Source organism: Falco peregrinus, chromosome 12 (genome assembly GCF_023634155.1).
Source record: "Falco peregrinus isolate bFalPer1 chromosome 12, bFalPer1.pri, whole genome shotgun sequence".
Classification (NCBI taxonomy): domain Eukaryota; kingdom Metazoa; phylum Chordata; class Aves; order Falconiformes; family Falconidae; genus Falco; species Falco peregrinus.
This window is the reverse complement of record NC_073732.1, coordinates 3,550,352-3,570,964: the sequence shown is the minus strand read 5'-3', so window position 1 is coordinate 3,570,964 and position 20,613 is coordinate 3,550,352. Positions and strand designations below refer to the sequence as shown.

General features: G+C 43.3%; 1 protein-coding gene across 5 annotated transcripts; it reads right to left on the bottom strand.

Moving 5' to 3' along the window:
- Positions 1-1,339: 1,339 nt before the first annotated feature.
- On the bottom strand, positions 1,340-20,155 carry SAG (S-antigen visual arrestin). Of its 5 annotated transcripts, XM_027777134.2 has the most exons (16): positions 19,914-20,150; positions 17,693-17,844; positions 17,069-17,129; positions 16,934-16,978; positions 16,444-16,637; positions 15,228-15,287; positions 14,044-14,111; positions 13,714-13,849; positions 13,272-13,356; positions 11,932-12,004; positions 10,874-11,011; positions 10,494-10,571; positions 9,589-9,612; positions 9,136-9,200; positions 3,131-3,140; positions 1,340-2,450 (listed from the first exon to the last, which is right to left on the bottom strand). In XM_027777134.2, the coding sequence occupies exons 2-16, from the start codon at positions 17,786-17,788 to the stop codon at positions 2,357-2,359; spliced, it is 1,227 nt and encodes a 408-aa protein (XP_027632935.2). In that variant the 5' UTR covers positions 17,789-17,844; positions 19,914-20,150; the 3' UTR covers positions 1,340-2,356. The 5 variants fall into 5 exon arrangements, with proteins under 5 accessions (XP_027632935.2, XP_055673102.1, XP_055673100.1 ...); XM_055817127.1 differs by lacking the exon at positions 3,131-3,140 and having other exon boundaries at positions 19,914-20,148; XM_055817125.1 differs by lacking the exons at positions 1,340-2,450; positions 3,131-3,140 and adding an exon at positions 2,514-2,639 and having other exon boundaries at positions 9,122-9,200; positions 19,914-20,155.
- Positions 20,156-20,613: the final 458 nt, after the last annotated feature.

Sequence of the window (20,613 nt, the reverse complement as noted above, 5' to 3'; positions counted from 1 at the left end):
AATAACCATTTCGGCTTCTCCCCATTGCACGGCAGAACATACTGCAATTTTGTTACGCAGTTAGCTTACAGAAGGCATTGCTGCAGGGGAGTTTGCAAGTCAGACAGTGACAGAGGCACCTCACAAAGTTGACATAATAACAATAAAAAAAAAAAGCCTCCAAGTTTACTACTCCCACACTTACAGGTCCCATAGCCAGGAACACTGAAGGAAACACCTCTGTGGAGGAAGATACACTTTGAAGCAAGACTGGAAGACTGTGCCCCCTCCTCCTCTTAGCATCCTTAAAGCATTTCCTGAATACCAGCTCTCCAAGACCAGCATATTTGCAAACAGCCATTCATTCAACCTTACCATACCCGTGTGTTCTTCTCAAGCTGCCAAGAAATTAGTAAAAAAAAATACCAGGGCAATCATTAGAAAAACCTTCCCAGAAATCCAGGTGCAAATGCCTAACCCTTCCCCCAAACCCAAAGTTGAAATTACACAGAAATTATACTGACCACAAACACCCGAAAACGGCTGCAGGGTTTCTTCAGCAGCAAAGCATACAGCACTTAGGAAGAACAGAGCAAACATACTGCCTCTTGCAATTTCTTCTAAGGTGAAACAGCTGTGACTAATGGAGCCAAAACCACTGACAGACAGGTGGCATTAGGTGAGAGCACTGATGAAACTCTGAAATCAGCTGTGGTCTTAATTCACTGCTTTCAGCATCTTAATCAAGACCAGTTCACAAAAGCAAAACAGGCTTTACTTTTAAGCCAACCTATTTGTGTTAGAGGCCAGATACAAAGCTGTTTGGTTAAAGCCTTTGGATCACCTGTAAAAGCAGGGCTTGTAACCATGATGGTGTCAGTAAGAATAAACAGACAAGCTTCTCAGAAAATGAGGCCTGTATATAGAACAATTCTGCAGAAATGCCAGAGCACAGCCCACACTTTTCTCCAAAACAAGCTGCTTTGGCTTGTTGCAGTTATCAATAGCAACCTGAGCCCGAGAGTGGGCAAGCTCAGCTCATGCAGCCTCCGCAGTCTGAAGCAGGACAGAAGCACAACGCGCTCACAGCGGGCTTTCACCAGGAGTCCCGCTCCCGCTGGGGGAAACAGACATCTCAAAAACGTCTCCCTCACTTTCTTCTCTGTTAAAAGCACATCACTGTTTGCTAAGATACAAGTGGGAAGCTCTTAATTCTGTTTTCGGGTGCGTAGGGGTGGGAAACATAAGTTTATAATATTAATAAATGTAGGCTCTGCAATCAGACCTTCCAGGAGAATTTAAACTAGGGACATTGACAAGCAGACTTGGAGCAAAAACAAGGAAAAGAAAGCACCAATAGTTTTACATGCAAAATGTAATTAGCTGATGCAACTTCAACCAAAATCTACATGAGATTTAGGAAAGGATGCAACATTTACATGGATAATGAGAATATCCAGATCAACATGAGAGAACAAAGTTCACAAAATACAATCTCATTTCTTAGAGCATAAACTGACCTCTGGCAGCTGGATGTTGGAAAAGGCTCCTCAGGGCAGGCTGCCCCATAATTTCCTCCTTAATTTTACTGCACCCTCCTTTAAAGGACTGTTGCACACAGGAAACTAGATTAAATACAGGATCAGTCTGGACTAGCAGTTCTCACTGTTTGGGGTAGTATATAGGGAGCTTTGTTAAGGAAGTCATGGACAGTGCAACATTACTCTCATCTTTAATAACGTGGTGGTTAAGCACATTGCTTGAAAGCTAACATTGTATCAGCATAATAGCCGGTGTGGAAGATGACTTGCAAGACATTTAATGGTACAGAAAGTGGATGTAAGCCACACGGGGACAGTGCAAGCACTGCAAATATTCACTAGATGAGTTTGGTATAGCATAAACACAAAAGCAACCAAAAGGAAATAAAATCAGTTTTGTACAGTCTGCCGAGAAACTTTGATGAATCACCAAAGGCTGCAAAGCCAGCCTTCCAGACTAGGATTTGGTTCACTAGCATTTCAAAGTTAGAGACCCTTTGACACCGAGTAAGTCTGGGCAGCCTGCACAGATCATCGTTGAAGCCTTCATCAGTGGTGCAAGCAACCAACCTTTTTATTACATAGCCCTGACAGCAGAAGTCATGACATGGCAGCCCTCTGGTAGCTCGAGTAAACATCAGGTTTTGAGTTTGCTACATTCTTCTAGAGCTGAAACTTTTAATAAGCAATAGAGATTCATGATTTTATGTCCACTGACCTCAGGGCTGATCCCTGAAAGACCACGTATGCACTGAGAACATGCAGTTTACTAGAAGCCTGGGTCCTAAATTTCTTGTTGATGCCAGGCTACATCGCTTCTCTGGCAGCTTGTTCTTTTAATCATCATTTGAGAGTGTATTCTTGTCTTCATCATCAAGCATATCTTTTAGCTGTTGACGAGCAAACTCCTCAAATACCAACTCTGCTTCACTGAAATGGAAGAAACACAGGTCTTTCAAAATGATGTTAGCAATTTTTAATTTTTTTTATACCAGCAGACTAAAGGAGTTAAAGGAGACTAAAAAGACTACAGGAGGAGGAAGAGAAGCCTGGAGCAGACTCTGGTAATGTTTCCTCTGTCTTCAAAGGGACTTGGATCACATTCTCATTGGTGGTATTCTAGCTAGTATGAAAAGCAGTTGACTGAGCAAGTCAGGACACAAACTGAGGAGGTTTTAATCTGTACTGAATCACATCCATTGCAGCTAAATATTTACTAGCTAGCCGAGTAGACTGCAGCCTTGAAAGGGTCTTTGTCTAGAAATAAAATGTGAAACCTTTAAACCTTATTCCTTCTGTACTAAAATAGGGGCACATGGTCAAATCTATTGAGTTTCTGAAACTTAGAGCTACAGAGCATGAACTGACCACAAACACACCCCTCCCTCCAACCATAAGGCAAAACATGTTCTCTTGAACTAGTTTCACACGGTCGGTCATTGCTGTTCAACTGATAGCAGTAATTTGTCAAGCCACAGTAACTCACCCACTTTGGATTTGGGCTTGTATTCTGTGAACCCTGGGGGTTTTCAGACAGTTTTGAGGAGGTTTTTTTCCAAAGAGTTAACGCACAACTGCAGCTAGAATGTGAAATATTAAAGGAAACCTACCCATCCTTCCCTGCAGTCATCAGCATGCAATAAAAAAGGAAAAAAGACACACCAAGCAGTTAGAACAGTGGGTGCTAAAACCAGCAAAAATTTATAACAGTGACAAGCGGTAGGATTTGCAGCAATACAAGGAGGATTCCAGAAAGTTTCAAAATGTGCATACATGCACCTTAGGAAGCAAAACTTGATCTCCCAAATGGAAAAGCACTCTAGCAACATTGCCTAAGACTCAGAAGGGCTGAGAAACAACGACAGGTTTTCCCATTCGTACTTGCTAGCGGTCACAGCTGTGAGAGACATCTGTGCACACACTTCTACTCAGAGATGACAGTGTTTGCGTGCCATAATGTTAGTCTTAATTGGTCTGTCACTGTGATTTAAGTAGTCAGCTGATGAGAAGATGATGTTCTTGTTCAATAAACATGAAGGTATTAAAATCAGAGGTCAGAATACAGAAAGCCATAGGCGATGTCTCATTAGATAGGTTTGTGCACTTGAGGCAATACCCCTGATTTAATCTTTCCTTAAATATAATCCCAAGGCTTTTCGCACTTGTGTTTCTTTTATGGGATCTTTGCTAGCCACACCATAACAAATCCTGCTTGCTAGCAGGATTCCTTGGAAGCTGCTTCAGCACAGCCTAAAATAAGCAGAACAGACTGTATTGCAGTGATGAAATGGGGGAAGGGATTTTTTTTGTTCTCACAGTTACTTTATCTTTAGCAAGCAACATTAACTTCACTGGCTTGCATCTCATGAGTTTAAGTCAGGGAGCAAAGCACACCTAGGCCATCGTTCTACAGAAGTTGTAGGGATCCAGGATGCTTCAGGGATCCAGAGAACTCACCACCTGGAGAACTCCCACCCACAATGCACACTGAAATCAAGGGCAACAAGTGGCAACGAGCACTGCTGGAAACATCAGCACTGAAAGTGTGCTAAATGGGGCCACTCCAGTCAAAATGCCTGGAAGGCTGGACCGTGTAAAGGCACTCATGATGGTCTCCATCCAGACTCTGAAAGGATGGTTTCCTCTCCTCACAGAAGCCCAGCTGAAATCTGGAAAGTCTCAGGGCATGCACGCTTGACTGAAATGGATTTAAAATTAAATATTTAGAACTTTTTAAGTGTCCAACACATAAAGCATCATTATAATTTCATTTTTCCTCCAATTTTTATTCTTTAAATAGCCTGCTCTCTTTCCCCACTTTGAAGTACATTCATTACTATGGAAACAGTGACATCAATGATGTGGGTGAAGCTGAGTGAGGTACCCACCAATGTGGTTTGAAGCCAGTTTTACAAAATGGGTTGAGGGGGGAAAACAGATGCTGTTTCAGTTGAGCATATGCTTGACTGTCAGATAAATGATTACTGAATCAATACATAGGTAGTGTGGCAGTAGAGAAACACTTATCCTGTAACTCAGATTAAGATTACATTTGAAGATGCACTACTTTACCTTCAGGCTGCTATACTGTATCACATTTAACTGTTAAATGGCTACTTTTGCACCCCCAGGCAGGAGTCAGGCCCACTCCACAGGGTTCACTTGCTCTCCGGTGGCTTATTGAATATTATAACATGGAAAAATTCTTGGGAAGCTGAAAAATGGGTAGACTTTTTCTTTTTTTAACTGTCATGCCAGCAATTGTTTTGAGAGTTGGGATGGGAGGGGGCTGTGTTCAAGCATCGATGAGGCTCCAGAACACTCTCTGCAGAGGGTTTTCTGTAAGCTTTTATTATGCAGCCACAGAAATGATTTCATATAATTAAAGTTGTGGCATATGGTCATTTTCATTATAAGCTTGCTTTTAACCTCTGTTAACTTGGGGGGGGGGCAGGGGGATGTAGGCTATGTTATTTTTCAAGATATTCAAGTGCTTTACATAGTCACTCATTTCTGAAAGTTACACCACCAACACAGGGCAGGTAGAGCTTTACTAGTAAAGAGACAGAACATTCATGGGTTTCTTGAAACCAGCCCTTTCGTGCAAGTTTAACAAGGGAGCAGACAAATGACCGTGTTTTGGCTGTTGTTCAACAAAAAGGACAGTTTCCAAGACATAGGCTCACAAATGTAAAACATCAGGGGAAGGGCAGGAAAACCCCAGACCAAAGAACTCACGCTGAGACCACAGCCTTAAGAAAAACCCAGCAGGAGCTGCTGGGCTAACTGCTGACTGGGAAAGGTCTTGGAAGCATGAAGAGACACAGCCCAATTTTAATCTATCTTTAAAAGCAACAGATCTCTATAAGTTTTTGTCAACAGGCGGAAAAGACAGACTGCCAATGAAACAGGAGCTGCTTTGCCTAAAAATAACCCCCTGTGAACCACATGGGTCCAAAAATGGTTGCAAAACCAGCACACATGAAACATGCAAATGCTGGCCTACAAGGAGTCCAAGACAAGGAAGCCATAAATAAACATGGGAAAGGAAAGGTAGCAAGTCATTCCTTTTCTGTCTCCTCCAAGCACAGAAAAGAAAGATCAAGCAATCTGCAATAGCCATGGACTCTGACAGATCTACTTTTTCCTGAGTGATGAATGCTTCAGAGCTCGCGCACAGACAAATAAAAAGGGCAAAACAATCTGCTGTGAAATAAAGCACACAGCAGCTGGTCACGCTTGCCCCAGTTTGGCCCCAAAAACATTAAACCATGTTCTTGAGAAGCTTCTCTTTCTGAGGTTCTCTACACTCAAATCAGCCCTGCATGATTAAATATAGTGATGCTCTACATGTCTTATTTACTTTTGCCATAAATCACTTTAGCTAGAGAAGGGAAAAGGATATTACCCCACTGCAATGAATAAATAAAAATACATGGCGTTTTTTAATCCCACTTTAGCTTTGAATCTGTAAGATGGTTGCTTTGACTTCTTTCCTTTCCCCCAGCTGTATCTTAAGATGAAGTGACAGTCAAGTAAGCAGGGAGGTGCAACAGGCAAACTGGTTACTACTGACTCATCAGTAAAAACAAAAGGAAATGGAAAAAGAAGATAAGGAATGATCTCAAAATTCCCTATGCATGCACCCCTGCCTACACCCACTGTAGAGGCTGCTGAACAGGCCGACAAAGAAAAATTCCATCTTTTGGGGCCTTTGAGTGTCTAAACACTGTTTGTTGAAGCTCCATCTCTGCAATTAAGTCTTGATTTGCTTTATTCCCAATTAAATGGTATTTCACTAATGAAACATATTTCTCAGAGTTTACGAACAAAGGTGGTAGAATCAAAATTTTTTAAAGCATGAACTTGCAATTGGGAAAAGTGATTAGGCACGGTGCACGGAAAACTACCAGCCAGTAAAGTTGGAAAGAGTTTTTTAGTTTACCAGCTTCATATGGGAGACTGTTTTATTCCCCATAATGAGCTCAGACAACCACATTCCAGCACAGTTTTCAAGTCAGCTATGCAGGCTTCAGAGGAATTTTGTTGTGTTACACGATCTTTTTTTAAGAAAAAGCAATTATTTCTCAAGTTAACCATTTGTAGGGCTTTCCCATGGGATAGCTCCTGAAACTACCTGTATTGTTTCAGTTTATAAGAAACCTGCAATTTCCATTTATACAAAATGCATGAACCATAGCTGTCTTCTGACAGCAAGCTCCTAGAAGACTTTGATGTAGCAAACAATACGTGGGCTGTGCCTTTGGTAAGAGGATGTGTTGGGGGAAGCGATCTGAGAAATATTGCAGTTCTCCATTTCCCCTGTAAAGTCTTCTGCCCACATCCTTTTGAGCATACTATATAAAGGAGTATATCAGTCGTCCTTTGAAATTATCTTAAAAGGGAGAACTGACTTCCATTTTTCCTCATATTACAAATGCTTCTGCCAGAATTATCTGCCTGAAGCATAAGTAACAAAAAGAGAGTTGCAGCATTGTTAACACCAAAAACCATCATGTAAAAAAAATTCACACCATTCTAAAACTGCACAATTCTTTGCAGTTGTCTAAGGCTTTGGATGATCCTTGTTTGGAGCTTTCAAGCTTTTCTCTGTGCCCATGGGGGCTCCCCTGTGCAGCCCTGAGCACCCCCAGCAGCACCTCTGCCCTGAGGGGCTCCCCAGGGCCACTGGATGGCCCTCACAGGCCACCGCGGCCATCGGGGTGGCCCCAGCCCCTCGTCAGGCTCCTGGGCAGGGGCACTGCTGCAGGGAAGTCTGAGAAGTGCTTCAGTATGTACAAGCTACCAGAAGAGACAGAAGACCCTTGGCCGAACCCACCTGAGATCACCATCAAGCGTGCGGCAGTGTCAGTGCTTTGCTGGCAGAGCTTCCCCAGGCTGCAGCATGGAAGGGAGCCCCGCGGCACGGCCAAAGCTACGCCAGCAACAGCATTTGCTTCACAGAAGCTTCTCCAAAGTGATCCAACCTTATTAGTCTTATGGGAGCAACACGGAGGACCCAGTTTCCACCTCAGAGGAGAGCTGGAGGCAGCTTTGGGCTGCACGTTGCTGTGGGGTGTCCGTGCTACTCCTCAGTGATGGGGCTGTCTCCTCTGGCCACAGCAGAAAGGCAGGGAGAGGGCAGTAAGCCTTGTGGATTTGTTCTGCAGGTGCTTCCTAGACTAACTGCACTACTCTGACGGGGTGTAACATGCACAAAATCTTCTCCTATAAGCGTGTTCTGTGTCTATGCTAAGAGACCATGCTGGCACAGCTTACAGCAGGGTTCTTCCCGGTGAAAACGAGTTTCCTACAGTGCAGTTCTTACAGGGGTGGAGAAACCTACCTTCGCCCACTCCAGCACATCCATAATTAGCAAACACTGATTTCCAACCACAGCAACTGCGCATGGAATAAATCACCACTGTTCTCTTCTCAGCACTTGATTCCTCCAACAAATTTGCACAATAAGGACTCAAGTCACCCTGTTCTAACATTTCCAGTGAAGAACAAAGAACCTATCGAGGGATAAATCTTCTCACAGGTTCCATCATCATCTTCTAGCGGTCATGTTTGTAGAATCAGCAGCTTTAGGTAAGTTTGGGTGGGGAGGAGGAAAAAAAAAGGAGGAGGAAAAAAAAAAGGAGGAGGAAAAAAAAAAGGAGGAGGAAAAAAAAAAGGAGGAGGAAAAAAAAAAGGAGGAGGAAAAAAAAAAGGAGGAGGAAAAAAAAAGGAGGAGGAAAAAGAAAAGCAGCGCCAAAGCAGCCGTGGGTTTTTGTTTGAAGTCCATGCAGCTCAGCCCCAGCATTGAACGGCCGGCATAATTTGTGTTCAATAGCTGCTTCAGATGCTGCCCAAGAGCTTCTGATTTAGCACAAGAACCTTGCAGCTTCTGTAAGTTCACTATTAGAGAACAGAGCCAGCCAGGCCTGAGGAAGTGGGAGGAGAACACACATGCTAAAGACAGCCTGCAGTTTTGGCATCTGATCCCAAGCTCCTTACACTGCTTTAAAGTTCCCACACTTCCATTTACTGACCTGACTCTGAAGAGCCATTCCTCTCAGATACCCACTGAGCATGAAGACCACAACACAGACACTGCTGCCAATGCCAAATCAAGGTAACGGGGACTCTAAAAATCATGAACAGTTTTACCACCTCTTCATTCTGCTTAAAAGTATTTTGCTTTTTACAATACTCATGTGTCTTAGGTGTTTTCTGCGACAGATGCTTGTTTGCTGTATTGGATTCTGGCTGGGAATTGCTAACGGCTTTACTCAGGACATTTTGCATAGTCATGAGATTCAGCTATGCAGTGCTTCCTCAAGCCCCTGTGCTTTGAGCTGTGATTCCATAGATGAAAAACAAAAAGGGAAACATGGCCCATTTCCACTCACCCTGGCCCACCTTAGCATCCCTCCTCCCTGTTATTTTGTACCTTGAGGTTGATAAATATAGACACACACAAGCATATATATTCACACACAGAACTGCCCCCATACTGGACCCTTGTAGACTTTAAAGGCTTTCTGTAGAAGAAATGACTACAAGCCTTGCAATGGCAAAATTTCACCCGAGTGTTAATGAAGAAAGGCAAAAACCAGGGATAACTGACCTGCTGGGGTCTTCTCCTCAGGTTTAGGGTGCATGAGACGAAATGGCAGCTCTGTGCCCACTTCACTTTGGGGAGAAGAGAGAATGCATCAGATCCACAGCTCTACTCGTGCCTGGTTCAGTTCCCCTCTCACCTTCACCCATTCTTTCATCTTTTCCTAACAATAATTTTCCCCTCAAAAAGAGTTAAACTCTAATTTCTCCACAAATATCTTGTGCATATCCACTTTAATAAACTGGGTTTATTATGTGCTGAATGTACTTGCACGTACATAAAATCAAAAATTTTTTGTAATTGCTTCATTTTCGCAGCTGAATGCACAAACTTTTTACTTCTATTATCTCAAAGGTTAGTTAGATTTTTCTAGGGAAGCGAGAAAGGGAATCGAAAAGAGGGTAAAGAGACAAATTAACAACTACAGATGCATGGTCTGAAAAGGAAGATGACATTTACCTGGAGGTGAGGTCTCCCAGCACGCTACAGAAGAAAACAAGGAGAAAAACACGAGCATATTTAGTGCCTTTCCATTCTGGTACTCTATCAAATGCCTTTTTATTGGTGGACTATTGAAATCACCTTCTTCACATACTCTTCTCTACTTGCCACAAAGCATAACACCCAAATAAACTTCTTTTTTAAAAAAGGTAATTTTCATTTTGCATGTCCTTCCCATGGAGAATGAGCCTAAATTTTTGAAATCCTGACCAGGGGTTGGATATGGCTCCTTTTCTGAGAGCCAAAGGGCAAGGGCAACTGAAGAAGGCATGGTCATTTTATCACACTTTAGGCAAATAATTGACTCATTTTTATACTAGAAGGAATTACAGATGAATGAAATGCAAATGTAAACAGTGGCTATCATCAGCTGAGAATTATTATCCTTGTCCTCTTTTGCACTGTATGCTGGGAACTAGCTCACGTTGATAACGTCGGTTTCTCCCAGAAAGCTGGCTCAGTACAGAACCTGAGCTACAGTATTTATGACTCTCAGGCAGATGTCTCTGCCTTCTGCTCTGGGAGAACAAGAACACCAAGATAAAGGTTCACACCACGTTTCACTTCAGTTCTCACAAAATATGGCTTTGAAACAAAAAGTGCAACGCAAACCAGAGGCTCATACTGCAGCTGTAAAGTCATATGGTATTTAAGGAAGGTAACCCAAGCCCGCTGGCTCAGGACACCTTCTTCAGATAGGCCAAGATAGATTTCCAGATGATTTATGCTTTAGAGGGAGCCTCATGTCCTACAACATATGCCCTTTCTTTTGGGGCGGACTGTCCTGTACTCTCCCCCCTCATCAGTGAAGAACACGCATTCCCCTCTCTATGCAGATGTAGCAAGAAATCCGTTAGTCTTACCCTGGAATAGTGAGCTTCACTTTGACCTTGTAGGAAACCAGAATCCCCATCACTGTCTTGTCTATTCCATCCTTAATACTACCAGAGAAAACAGACAGCAGTGTCAGGCAGCACAGCAACATAGCAAGAGTACATGGCTGGAGCAAGAACTAGGTGAATGTCCTGCTCTCCTGAAAGCGACAGAGGAGACAAGCCTCAGGGACAGCTAAAGCCTCTCCAGGTCTGTGATCACTATTCACCCTGAGTAAATATGATCTGGTAAGTAATGCAGCTTGGATGTGCCCCTCTGGACACACATTTACAGGTACAAACTCCTGATACAAGTGTCTCCGCTTCTTTATTACCCTCCACTACCTGGGACCATTCAGAACTCTACTCACATAGTACTAGAAGCCAAGTTGGTGTCCTCGTCCTTTAGCTTCCCATCCAGAGCTATTTCCCGTGTCTCCCGATTATTTGCTAGCAAGGGCAAAAGTGTCAGTGTCTTGGTCAGGGTGCTATTTGGCTGAACCTTTTCCCTAAAAATAAGCAGGTGAGAGAAGGAAGGTGACACACTGACTTGTGTTACACACCCAACCAAGAGAATTTCAAAACAGATTACAAAGCTGCCCAAAAGGAGTGGAATTTATCTGTCCAAATTTAGTTGTCTACAATGCAGGTGTCTACATCTTAACTAGTAAAAAATTCCCTTTGTAATCAGCAGAAACAAGCACTTGCAGAAAACAATTTCACATTAAGGCAGACTTCTAAAATAGGTCAAAACTATGCTGCAGACCTCTACATTTGGACAAAATGAATCCTATTTGAGAAGGCCAGTACTCATTGCAAAACATGTCCCTAAGCTACAGAGCAAAACACCAGAAAAATAAAAAGTGGCCGGGTGTGTCCAACCCTCCTCAGAAAGCCAAGTCCAACGCTGCACTGCCACTGCAGCGCAAAAGAGCAAGCGGCTCTCTACCATGGCAATAGGCTCAATGTTTTCATGGGCCTTCTAAGGCCAGAAGAAACGAAATGAGACTGTGTGAAAAAGACTGACCTCAAGCTAGAGCATCCATGACTTCCACCCAAACAGCAACACCTTTCAGAAAAATGCTGCACCTCTATTTAAAGATTTCAAGCAATGTGGAGCCTTCCGCAGTCCCTGCTAAGCTTTCCTAGTTGGTAATTACTCTGCAAACCGCTGCTGCAGCCTCCCCATTCTCTGAAAAAAGGTGCATTGGTCCCTGCTGGCTATGTGAAAGGAAGACCAGCTGCAAGCAGCGAGTATGGGTGGTGTGGGACACGGACACCCAACCCCCCCCCCAGGTAAGAGAAGCAAGCACTGTAACAGCAGACAACCACCAGACTCTAGCTAGGAGTTCCTCCCTTTATTGAGGAAGGGAAGGATAATTAAAAGGGTGTGAAGGTGCAAGAAGGGATAAGCAGACCATCCACTCACTGTGCTTCCTCAGCAGCTACCACTTTTGTATAGTAGTCACTGGAGTACAAAACCACATTGGCAACCTGCTCCACTGAGCGAGAAAGGAGAAAGCGGACAATCAGTTGTGCACACGCATCAGAAACAACACAGCTGCCCTGCCCCGAGTCTCAGGAATGACATGATTAGGACAGCAGGAAAACCCAGCAAATTAGACCCTGAAGGGGGACCACCGGACCAGACAGCCTGACATGGATAAAGACCAACAGCGTACAAATAACCCGTCCATCTTCCCTGAAAGGCACCTGGACTTGATTTGGAGATGACAAAAAGTCAATAACGCACAGTTTCCCTTGGGAGCCTGTTCTTTCCATTATAAAGATCTCCCTCCTTCTTCTCTAAGCCACGTGCACTTTTATTTCTGTTCATGGGTCTCTCTTGCGTATTTATAGTCCATGCACTTGCATTCAGGAGACACCACCATCGAGCAGGCTGCAGTCAAGAGCCTGCGATAGTAAATGGCTTATACTCTCCAATCAAATGCCCCCCAAAAAGTAATTCTGACTGAAACGCTGGTAAGGAGAGAATCTGGGGACCAACAAGGTCTTTTTAAGCCTGACGGAGGCGTGTCAGCCTAAAAAATATTTGGGAATCACTACAGAGTGCATCCAAGATGGGCACCAAATTGGCTTTTTCTGCTATAGAGTTGTAAAAAGCTCAGTAATTTTGATCCCTCCCTGCCTTCTCTTCTCTTTCTCATCCTTTGTCTCTCAGACTGTCTTCCACAGGTCCAAGTGCAATGACACTTGTGGGATGAAAACATGCAGTGCCACAAATAAAACACAGGCACAGTACTGAAACTCCTCTGAAACTCAGCCCCTGCCCTCAGCTTCCTTGGGAGGAATTACACCATCACTGGCAGAGTGGCTGTTTCTCGCATTGCCAGACATTTCTGAAACCCCAAGCAAAATGGTATGCAACCTGGGCACCTTCGCCGTTAGCAGGAGCATCACATGGACAGGGGAGCACTTCCCACTGGCCTCCCAAAAGAGGGGGCTTTTCCCCCACAGCACCTGCCTTGCCCACTGTAGGTGCCAGACCCTTTCTCTTTATGAGAGGGGACATAGCAGTGCCTGAAATTAAGCCATATAAACAACCATGAGAGTCAATAAAGAAGCTGCAGTGTTTCACTTGATGAACAGCAAAGAAACAGCAACAGACAGGGTGAAGGGAAAAATTCCTGACTTGTCCCAGACTGCCTGCCTAAGCTGTTGCAAGCACTAAATTCTGGCTGTCTTTCAGTTCTCTTACCATTCAGTCTTCTTGCCCTCAAAGAATCCCGAGCAACCATAAAAACATACCCTGGGCTTTGATCTTCTTCACTGTTTTCTCTGTACTGTTGTTGATGGTGATAGTGACTGCAATGGGCTCACCGTGGTAGTACACCTAGAAGGAATTTGATGCTCAGAAATCCAGCCAGGAGGCTTCTCCCAAGCCCTAAACCTCTCTAGTCACCCCAGATTAAATCTCACAGAGGCCAGATAAGGCAAGATGACCCTTCCCAATGATTCATGGCCCTTCCTTCAATGATTTATTTAGTCTCAAATGCATCTGGTAATGGGGTCTCAGCCTTCCCTAACAGCACCTACTGACAGAAATGACATTAGAGCTCTCAAGTGCTGCAACAAGTCAGTCTGAGCTGAGACGGTTCAAGTTACAAATGGATGTAGCTGCTTTGGGCAGGAAAATGCATACTGGCGTGCCAGTACTGCGACGTCCACAGCCCCCGGGCGAAACCCTCACCTCTTTACTGAGGCAAGCTTTCAAGTATAATGGCTTGTTGGACATGAAGAACTGCCAGGTGGTCTCCGTACAAGGTTGGGGTCCTGGTTCATCTGGAGCATATTGCACCTTACGGATCAGCAGACGTGCAGAGTTCCTGGGAAGCAGCAGAGGACAACATGGTGGTACTTTGCACTTGGCAGAGGCAGGAGTTCTGCATTCACACGTGCTTTACACTCAAGAAGTCCACTGACAAGTGGGGCAAAGCTGAACAAGCAACCAAGGTACGTTACTGAACCACCCCCACCCCCTTTAAGAAGGGCAAAGCTGAAGACAGACACGTTCTGTTACCTCTTATGAATTCTCTCTTCCACATTCTCTGTTGAGAAAGCCTTTACCTCAAAGTCCACCCCACAGGTCTGCCAGAGAGAGGAGACAGCTGTGAAATCAGTGTCAGAAGTCAAGAAGCCAGATGTTTAAATATCTTTCAGTACATCAGAAACTGACGGACTTCTGCCAACCGCAAATTCTCCTGGCCTCCCACCACTGGAACAGAGGTCCTTGCCAGCTGGTGTGGCAGCATCCACCTACTCCATGCTGCTTCTGATAAATGAGGCTTAATTCCCAGCCTTTGTCAGATGACATCCCCACTCCCGAAAGGCTCGGTCACAGCGTGCTGCAGGTTATACGAGTGACCAGCCTGCAAGGGTCTCCAGTCCACCTCAGGTTTCTGAACTGAATTTCTAAATTGACTTTGTAATGCCAATACCTGACCGAGGGTCCAGGTCAATCTTCTTTCCAAACATCTAAGGAGTGGGAGTGATCAGGCCAAGCTGACCTTTGCTTTAACAGGTTTATACCACCACGGGACATCTGTGAGTCCCAGATAACTCTCTACAAAGCAACAGAGGAATTTTTGCCAGAATATCATTCCTTGGCAAAAAATACAGCTTACCCCTGTTGCACTGGATTCTACAACCTGCATCCCAACTTGCCCAGCTGTTAGCCTAGCTCTGCGGTTCACAGAAGCACCAAGTATAAAGGGAATATTTTAATTGGTATCAGAAACCTCGCAGAACATCTCATTATCTGATATCTGTTACTCCGGAGGTTTTGTTTACTTTACGCACATGTGCAAGCCAGCCCTTCTCTGCATTGGTTTTAATTCAGACGCAGGTTTTAACACATGCTATTTATAGCAATCTATGAGACTTTAAGCAGCCTTTTTCTCTCATGTAGCCTGACAGCTACAATCATTTCATGTGCAGCCAACCCACAAATCATGTGGTACCCTTCAGGAAACTACAAGCACTGCAAATGAAGACTAGATTCCCCTTCTTCTTCTGAGAACTTAGAATTCCAACTCTGTGGCACACGCTCGTAGCTCTTCAGCCAGGTTCCTGACATTTGTGGCATAGCACAGTCAAATCCAGTACCACCTTCTTCTACTCTCAAACTAGCCAAACAAATTCACATGAATTTTTCCACTTGACTTTCCTCAACCACGATAAGCACAAGTGTCACATTGGTCTCACCTTATCAACATCACGAGGTGCAGGCTGCAGACAGACTGAACAAGGCAGGTAATCTGGGAACTGTGGGAGGAAGAGAAAAATATCCCAAAGCAATATTACCCAGATACTCTAGTTAACATATTGTTTGCAAAAGGTACAAAGCAATCCTGAAGACAACAGGTCACTCACTGTAATGTAACCCTTTGAAGTTCTAGCTAAGATGGAGGCTTTGATATACTGGGCCTTATCTTGCCTTGTCCAAACAAGTCCCTCTCTTCCAAAAATACTTTAATAGTCAAGAAAGGAAAGAAAAAAAAGAAAAAGAAACAAGTAAAAAATGTCCAGGCACATGAAGCACGTGGTTTAAAAATCAAACAGAGCCCTAGAGGCACAGCTTAAAGTAGAAGCTGCAACATCTGGCTCCTCGCCCAAGATAATCAATACAGCTCACACAGGCTTCGAGCTGGAGCAAAGCATCGCTTCGTCAGAAACACAACCAAGGCCATGAGGACCAGCCAGTACCCAATTGCTCCTGGCCTGGGCAACTCTAGACATCAGCTGGGGAGGTTGCAGAGCAGCTCATGGAGACCAAGCGCTAACACCCTATTAGTGACTCAAGATTTTGAAGATCACTAGACTGTATCCGAGTGGTAATAACATCACGGCAGGTACCAGCCCATTCAGCAGAATCATTCAAAGACCTATTTGTTGCTATAAGACAGCATGAAGTTTTCAAACCTGGATCTTCCTAGGCAACGCTAAGGCAGACGTGTCACTGACAGTACTGGAAGCATATCCTGTCAGAATCAGAATTTGGCAATGAGCTGTTATTTGTTGACAACATCTGGTAAAGAGCTTTTCATCTGCTTGTTTGATCCATAAAATTTTTAAAGAGAGAGGATTTGGCACTTCCTCTGTGAGCACTGAGGCAATGGTGCAACATATTTCAGCCTCTCAGGAACGGGAAGACGAGGATATATAGGGCTGTTGCTAGCATAAAGCCATTGCATGTTTCCTTGCCTTTTCAAGGAAAGCACTTTTCACATGCAGCTAAAAACTTCTTGCACTTTACCACTTAGGATGTTAAGAAAAAAGAATTGGTGCGTTGCCTGTCACTCATGACTGGAGCTTTGCATAACATGAATCTTCTATTAATCCCCGTCTTCAGTCGCCCACTGGGTCTCAGCAGCCTGGTAATAACAGACAAGAGGGTCGGAGGCTCTTATGAGATACTTACTGTAAAGAAAAAGGGATAAGCATTTTTTCCCAGCTTCTTCAGCAGAGATTCTTGCAAGTGGGAGAGAGACTCTGGCTTGTCAGCGGGTGGGTACACTTGGACCCTAGAGAAGAACAGGTCCCGTCGAAAGGTCAGGCCCATCACATCAATGTCTTCCTGGCCATACCGGAAAGCACAGGTCAGGGACACATACACTGGAACAAAGCACATGACAGGTAAAGCATGCAGCAGGCTAACAACGCAGCCAGGGTGGATGTAAAATCCTCCTGCAATACAGAGTCAAGGAAGCTTGTTTCAACACTGTTGTATAACCCAGTAAGTGTTTATACCATATGTAAGAACATGCATTGCATTGATTAAGAAGCCCATTCACTGGGGAAGAGTTACATTTGTACCCTTAAAAAAAAAAAAAAAAAAGGCGCTCTCTCAGCACCTCACTTCAAAAGAGGACTAGCAATCTCTGAAATACACGTTGCATAAAACCTCAGACCTTCTTTCCCCTTGATAAGTGCAGGATCCACCAGTACAACACCATCTGAAAAAAAGGAAAAAAATAGGAAAGATTAACAGAGGATAATCAGGTCTGAGAGAGCAGGAAGGGCAGCATGTATCCGTGCAGACTTACCTACAGGTTCCACATTCCCCGAGTTGTCAATGAAGTCCCGTTTTCCCAGGTAGATGGTCAGCTGTAGGGAGATGACCATGGATGAACTACAAAGTGGTGATGGTCGTGTGTTGGTGAGGGGGGAATGCTATAGAGCTATAATCTTGTCGAGATCAGAACAATTTCAATTTAAACAGAATATTATTTTTTTTCCAGCAAACATACAATCCCCACCAGACTCAACAGGATTATTCACATGCTTCAGGACACAAGAACTGTAGACCTGATGTAGACTAGCTCCCACAAGTGCAACATAAATACTTGTGCATGGGACAAAACTATAGATTTAAAGATTTTTGGTGCCATCAGGTTGGAAAGATAATGAATCAGCTTTGTTTTAAACATTTATTAGCAGGAGCACAACCCAGGAGGAGTAGGAGGCAAGTTGCCTTCCTCTTGTATTACAATATATGAGAAGCTTGTCCTATAAACTCTGTTTACATCACCTCCTCAAACTTAGCACTAAATACAGTTCATGGTCCTTCAGAAAAAAATAACAGAGACAGGAAAGAGCTTTCTAGTAAGTCTCCAGTCTGACCATAAGTACGACTCATACCTGCACAAACCAATCATAACGGTACTTACAGCTTTGTCACGGGTGCTTTTTTTGAAGATAACTTGTTTATGTGAGCTAGCATTCTTCCCACTTGTCCCCGTCTTTTGAGACTCTGGGCAGCTCATGGTCAAAGATGGGTATGTGACTGTGGGTGAATGATGCTGTTCTGCCCCAAAATGTCCTGGGAAAGATGTCAGAAAAAAATAGGTGTATGAGACAAAAGCGGAATTATACTGGGTGGGTGAAGCATTGTACTCCCATGTGTAGTCTACCAAAGACTATTTCAATAGATATGCAGGCACAACACAAAAGGTAGGTTTCTTTCCATTTTAGCAGTTTCATAAAAAAACAACCACAAACATCTATTTAAAAACAGATCTTCAGAAACATTACAAAAGATCAATAACTCCTTTTAATTAATACTAAAAAATAAGTAGACTAGTATGCAAAAGATCAATAACTCCTTTTAATTAATATTAAAAAATAAGTAGACTAGTATGCAAAAGATCAATAACTCCTTTTAATTAATATTAAAAATTAAGTAGACTAGTAAAAAAGTCTGGAGGGGAAGAAATAGCTTGGCCTTTGCAGAGAGGTTTGTAGACAGTAATTTTGTGAAGATACCTGTAAGAGTACAGATAAAGGTAATCTGATCAAGGTACATGGATTTTGAAATGGTACCTCAAGATTTGTCATCAGAGGCTCTAAATTGTCACGAGATAAGAAGGTAATTCCACTCATTAATAAAGGCATAAAATACATGAAAGAAAGAATATCAGCACACATGAGCTTTGGGTACTTTTGGGGGATTTGTTTGGTTTTGCGTTTTTTTTTTACCATTGCAACACATACAACAGCACAGCATCACCTGTCCTGGGACATTTGCTATGGAGCACATCCTTGAATGAATGGAAAAAAGCCTAGATAAAGAGCAAACAGCCTGCCCACAGACATACAGCTATTCTGGATTCCCAAAAATAAACCTGTCTCTGTTAAGGAGGAGTGCTTCACGATGCAGATTAGATAGGTGATGAAATACCATATATTCTATAACAGTTAAAAGTATTGTAGTCAAAAGAAAATACAACTATAGCCTGACATGCGGAGTTGTACTTGGTATCATTTAGGAAAAATGTCTTGACACAAACAGAGAAGTTATTAGCAAATAAATCAAAACCACAACAGAGAATTCCACATACCATTTCAGAACTTGTGTACCACATGCTCAGCCTAAGACCTAGAAAGCTGGTATGTATCAGTAAGGAGTCAGAGCAAACCCGGAATGAGAACTCTTCTGTCCTACTGTATTTTCTTAAATCAGAACCAAATGCAACCCATTATTTGTAGGATATCGCTGAGCTCAAAGCAGAACGGACCTTAGGAATACAACAGTCCCATACCTGCCCAGAAAGGTAACAATTGTAATTAGGGGTAGAAGACAGCTTGTACCCAAGGAAAAAACAGGTGAAATAAGATTCTTGGTGGGGGGTGGACACGACATGACACAGGACGAAGAGGATGGACCAAAAGGACACAACAGATCTCCAGAAACCCCGGGTGGTAAAAGCGGAAAGACATTAGTTTTTCACTTTGTCATAAATTATAAAATAGCAGCATCCAGTTCAGACAGCAAATTCAAAACAAAGTGAATAATTTCCCCACATAGACCAAGATTCAGGAGTACAGTGTGACTGCAGAAGGCTCTGGAAACCACCAATATGAATTGATTCACAGATTAGACGGGTTCACAGAGAAAAGGCTTTTGGGAGATGTTGGACAGGATGATCCAAGGTGCAACCTTAACCCCGTAAGACTCTGAAGCTGAGGAGCAGCATCAGGAAAGGATGATGCTACATGTGTCCTGTTCTTACACGTCTCCCTGTTGGACCTGCATGAAGGAGTATACCGTGTTAGACAGGCTGCTGGTCTGAGGGTACAACTGTCCTTGCAGTTTGCTTCCTTTCTATTTCTCTGCTTGCTTTCCCATTTTAAAGCTATTTCAAGAGTAGAAACAGTTTCTAGGGTATATTTGCACACAACAAGCTGTGGAAAAAGGAAATTCTTCCCTTCTTAGAAAGCTAGAAAAAACGTAAGGTAGAGATTAGAGACAGACTTTACGCATTCAAGAATTTCTATTTTCATGAAGTATAGGTAGGCCAAGTCCAAGTCCAGAATGGTATTTGCTGCTGAGCAGACACCGCAGTCACGCTGTAGTCCCAAATAAACAAACCAGTAAATAACATTAAATACCTTGTTACGTTCCAGATGCCACAGGAGCTGCCACAGAACAGAGACGTGAACTTCTAAACTAGTGAAGAAAGGTGAAGTTTTTACACAGCTGTGTCCTATGCTCCTTTGCATCTATCTGAGGGAATCACTAACCTCTTCGCAAACAAGGAGGACAATTTGTAGTGGATTTGAAAGCACGTCTCTAGTTGCGTCCATCCAGGATTTCAGGAATTAATCCTCCTCCAAGAGCAAATATTGTACCTGGGCTAAGATTCAACTGTAAAGTGGTTAAGTCAGCAACATAAAGCATTACCTAAGGGAGCTCAGATTGTCGGTGAAGAGGTCTACAATGTCATACTCACACAGTTTGTAAAGACTACAGACCTACATAGAACAGGACGGTTACTGAAAGCAGCTTTAGAATAAAGCTCTTTCTCTGTCTTCTCCTTCCTAGGGTTGCAAGTCATCCAGCTTGATAAGCTGAACAGACAAGAGCCATTTATGAAAAAGGGAGTTTATAAAACACCAAATCAAGTCTCTATAAATAGATGCCATTATGAAGGACTACCAAGCACTGAGAACATTATTCTTCTCATAATCACTAAGCGGTTTATCTATTATTGCTACACCAACTTTCCAATTGGCACGCTGATGCAAAACAGTATGTTGCTAGCTAGTACCCCTCCCCTCAATTTACTTATGGAAGTAAGGCACAACATCC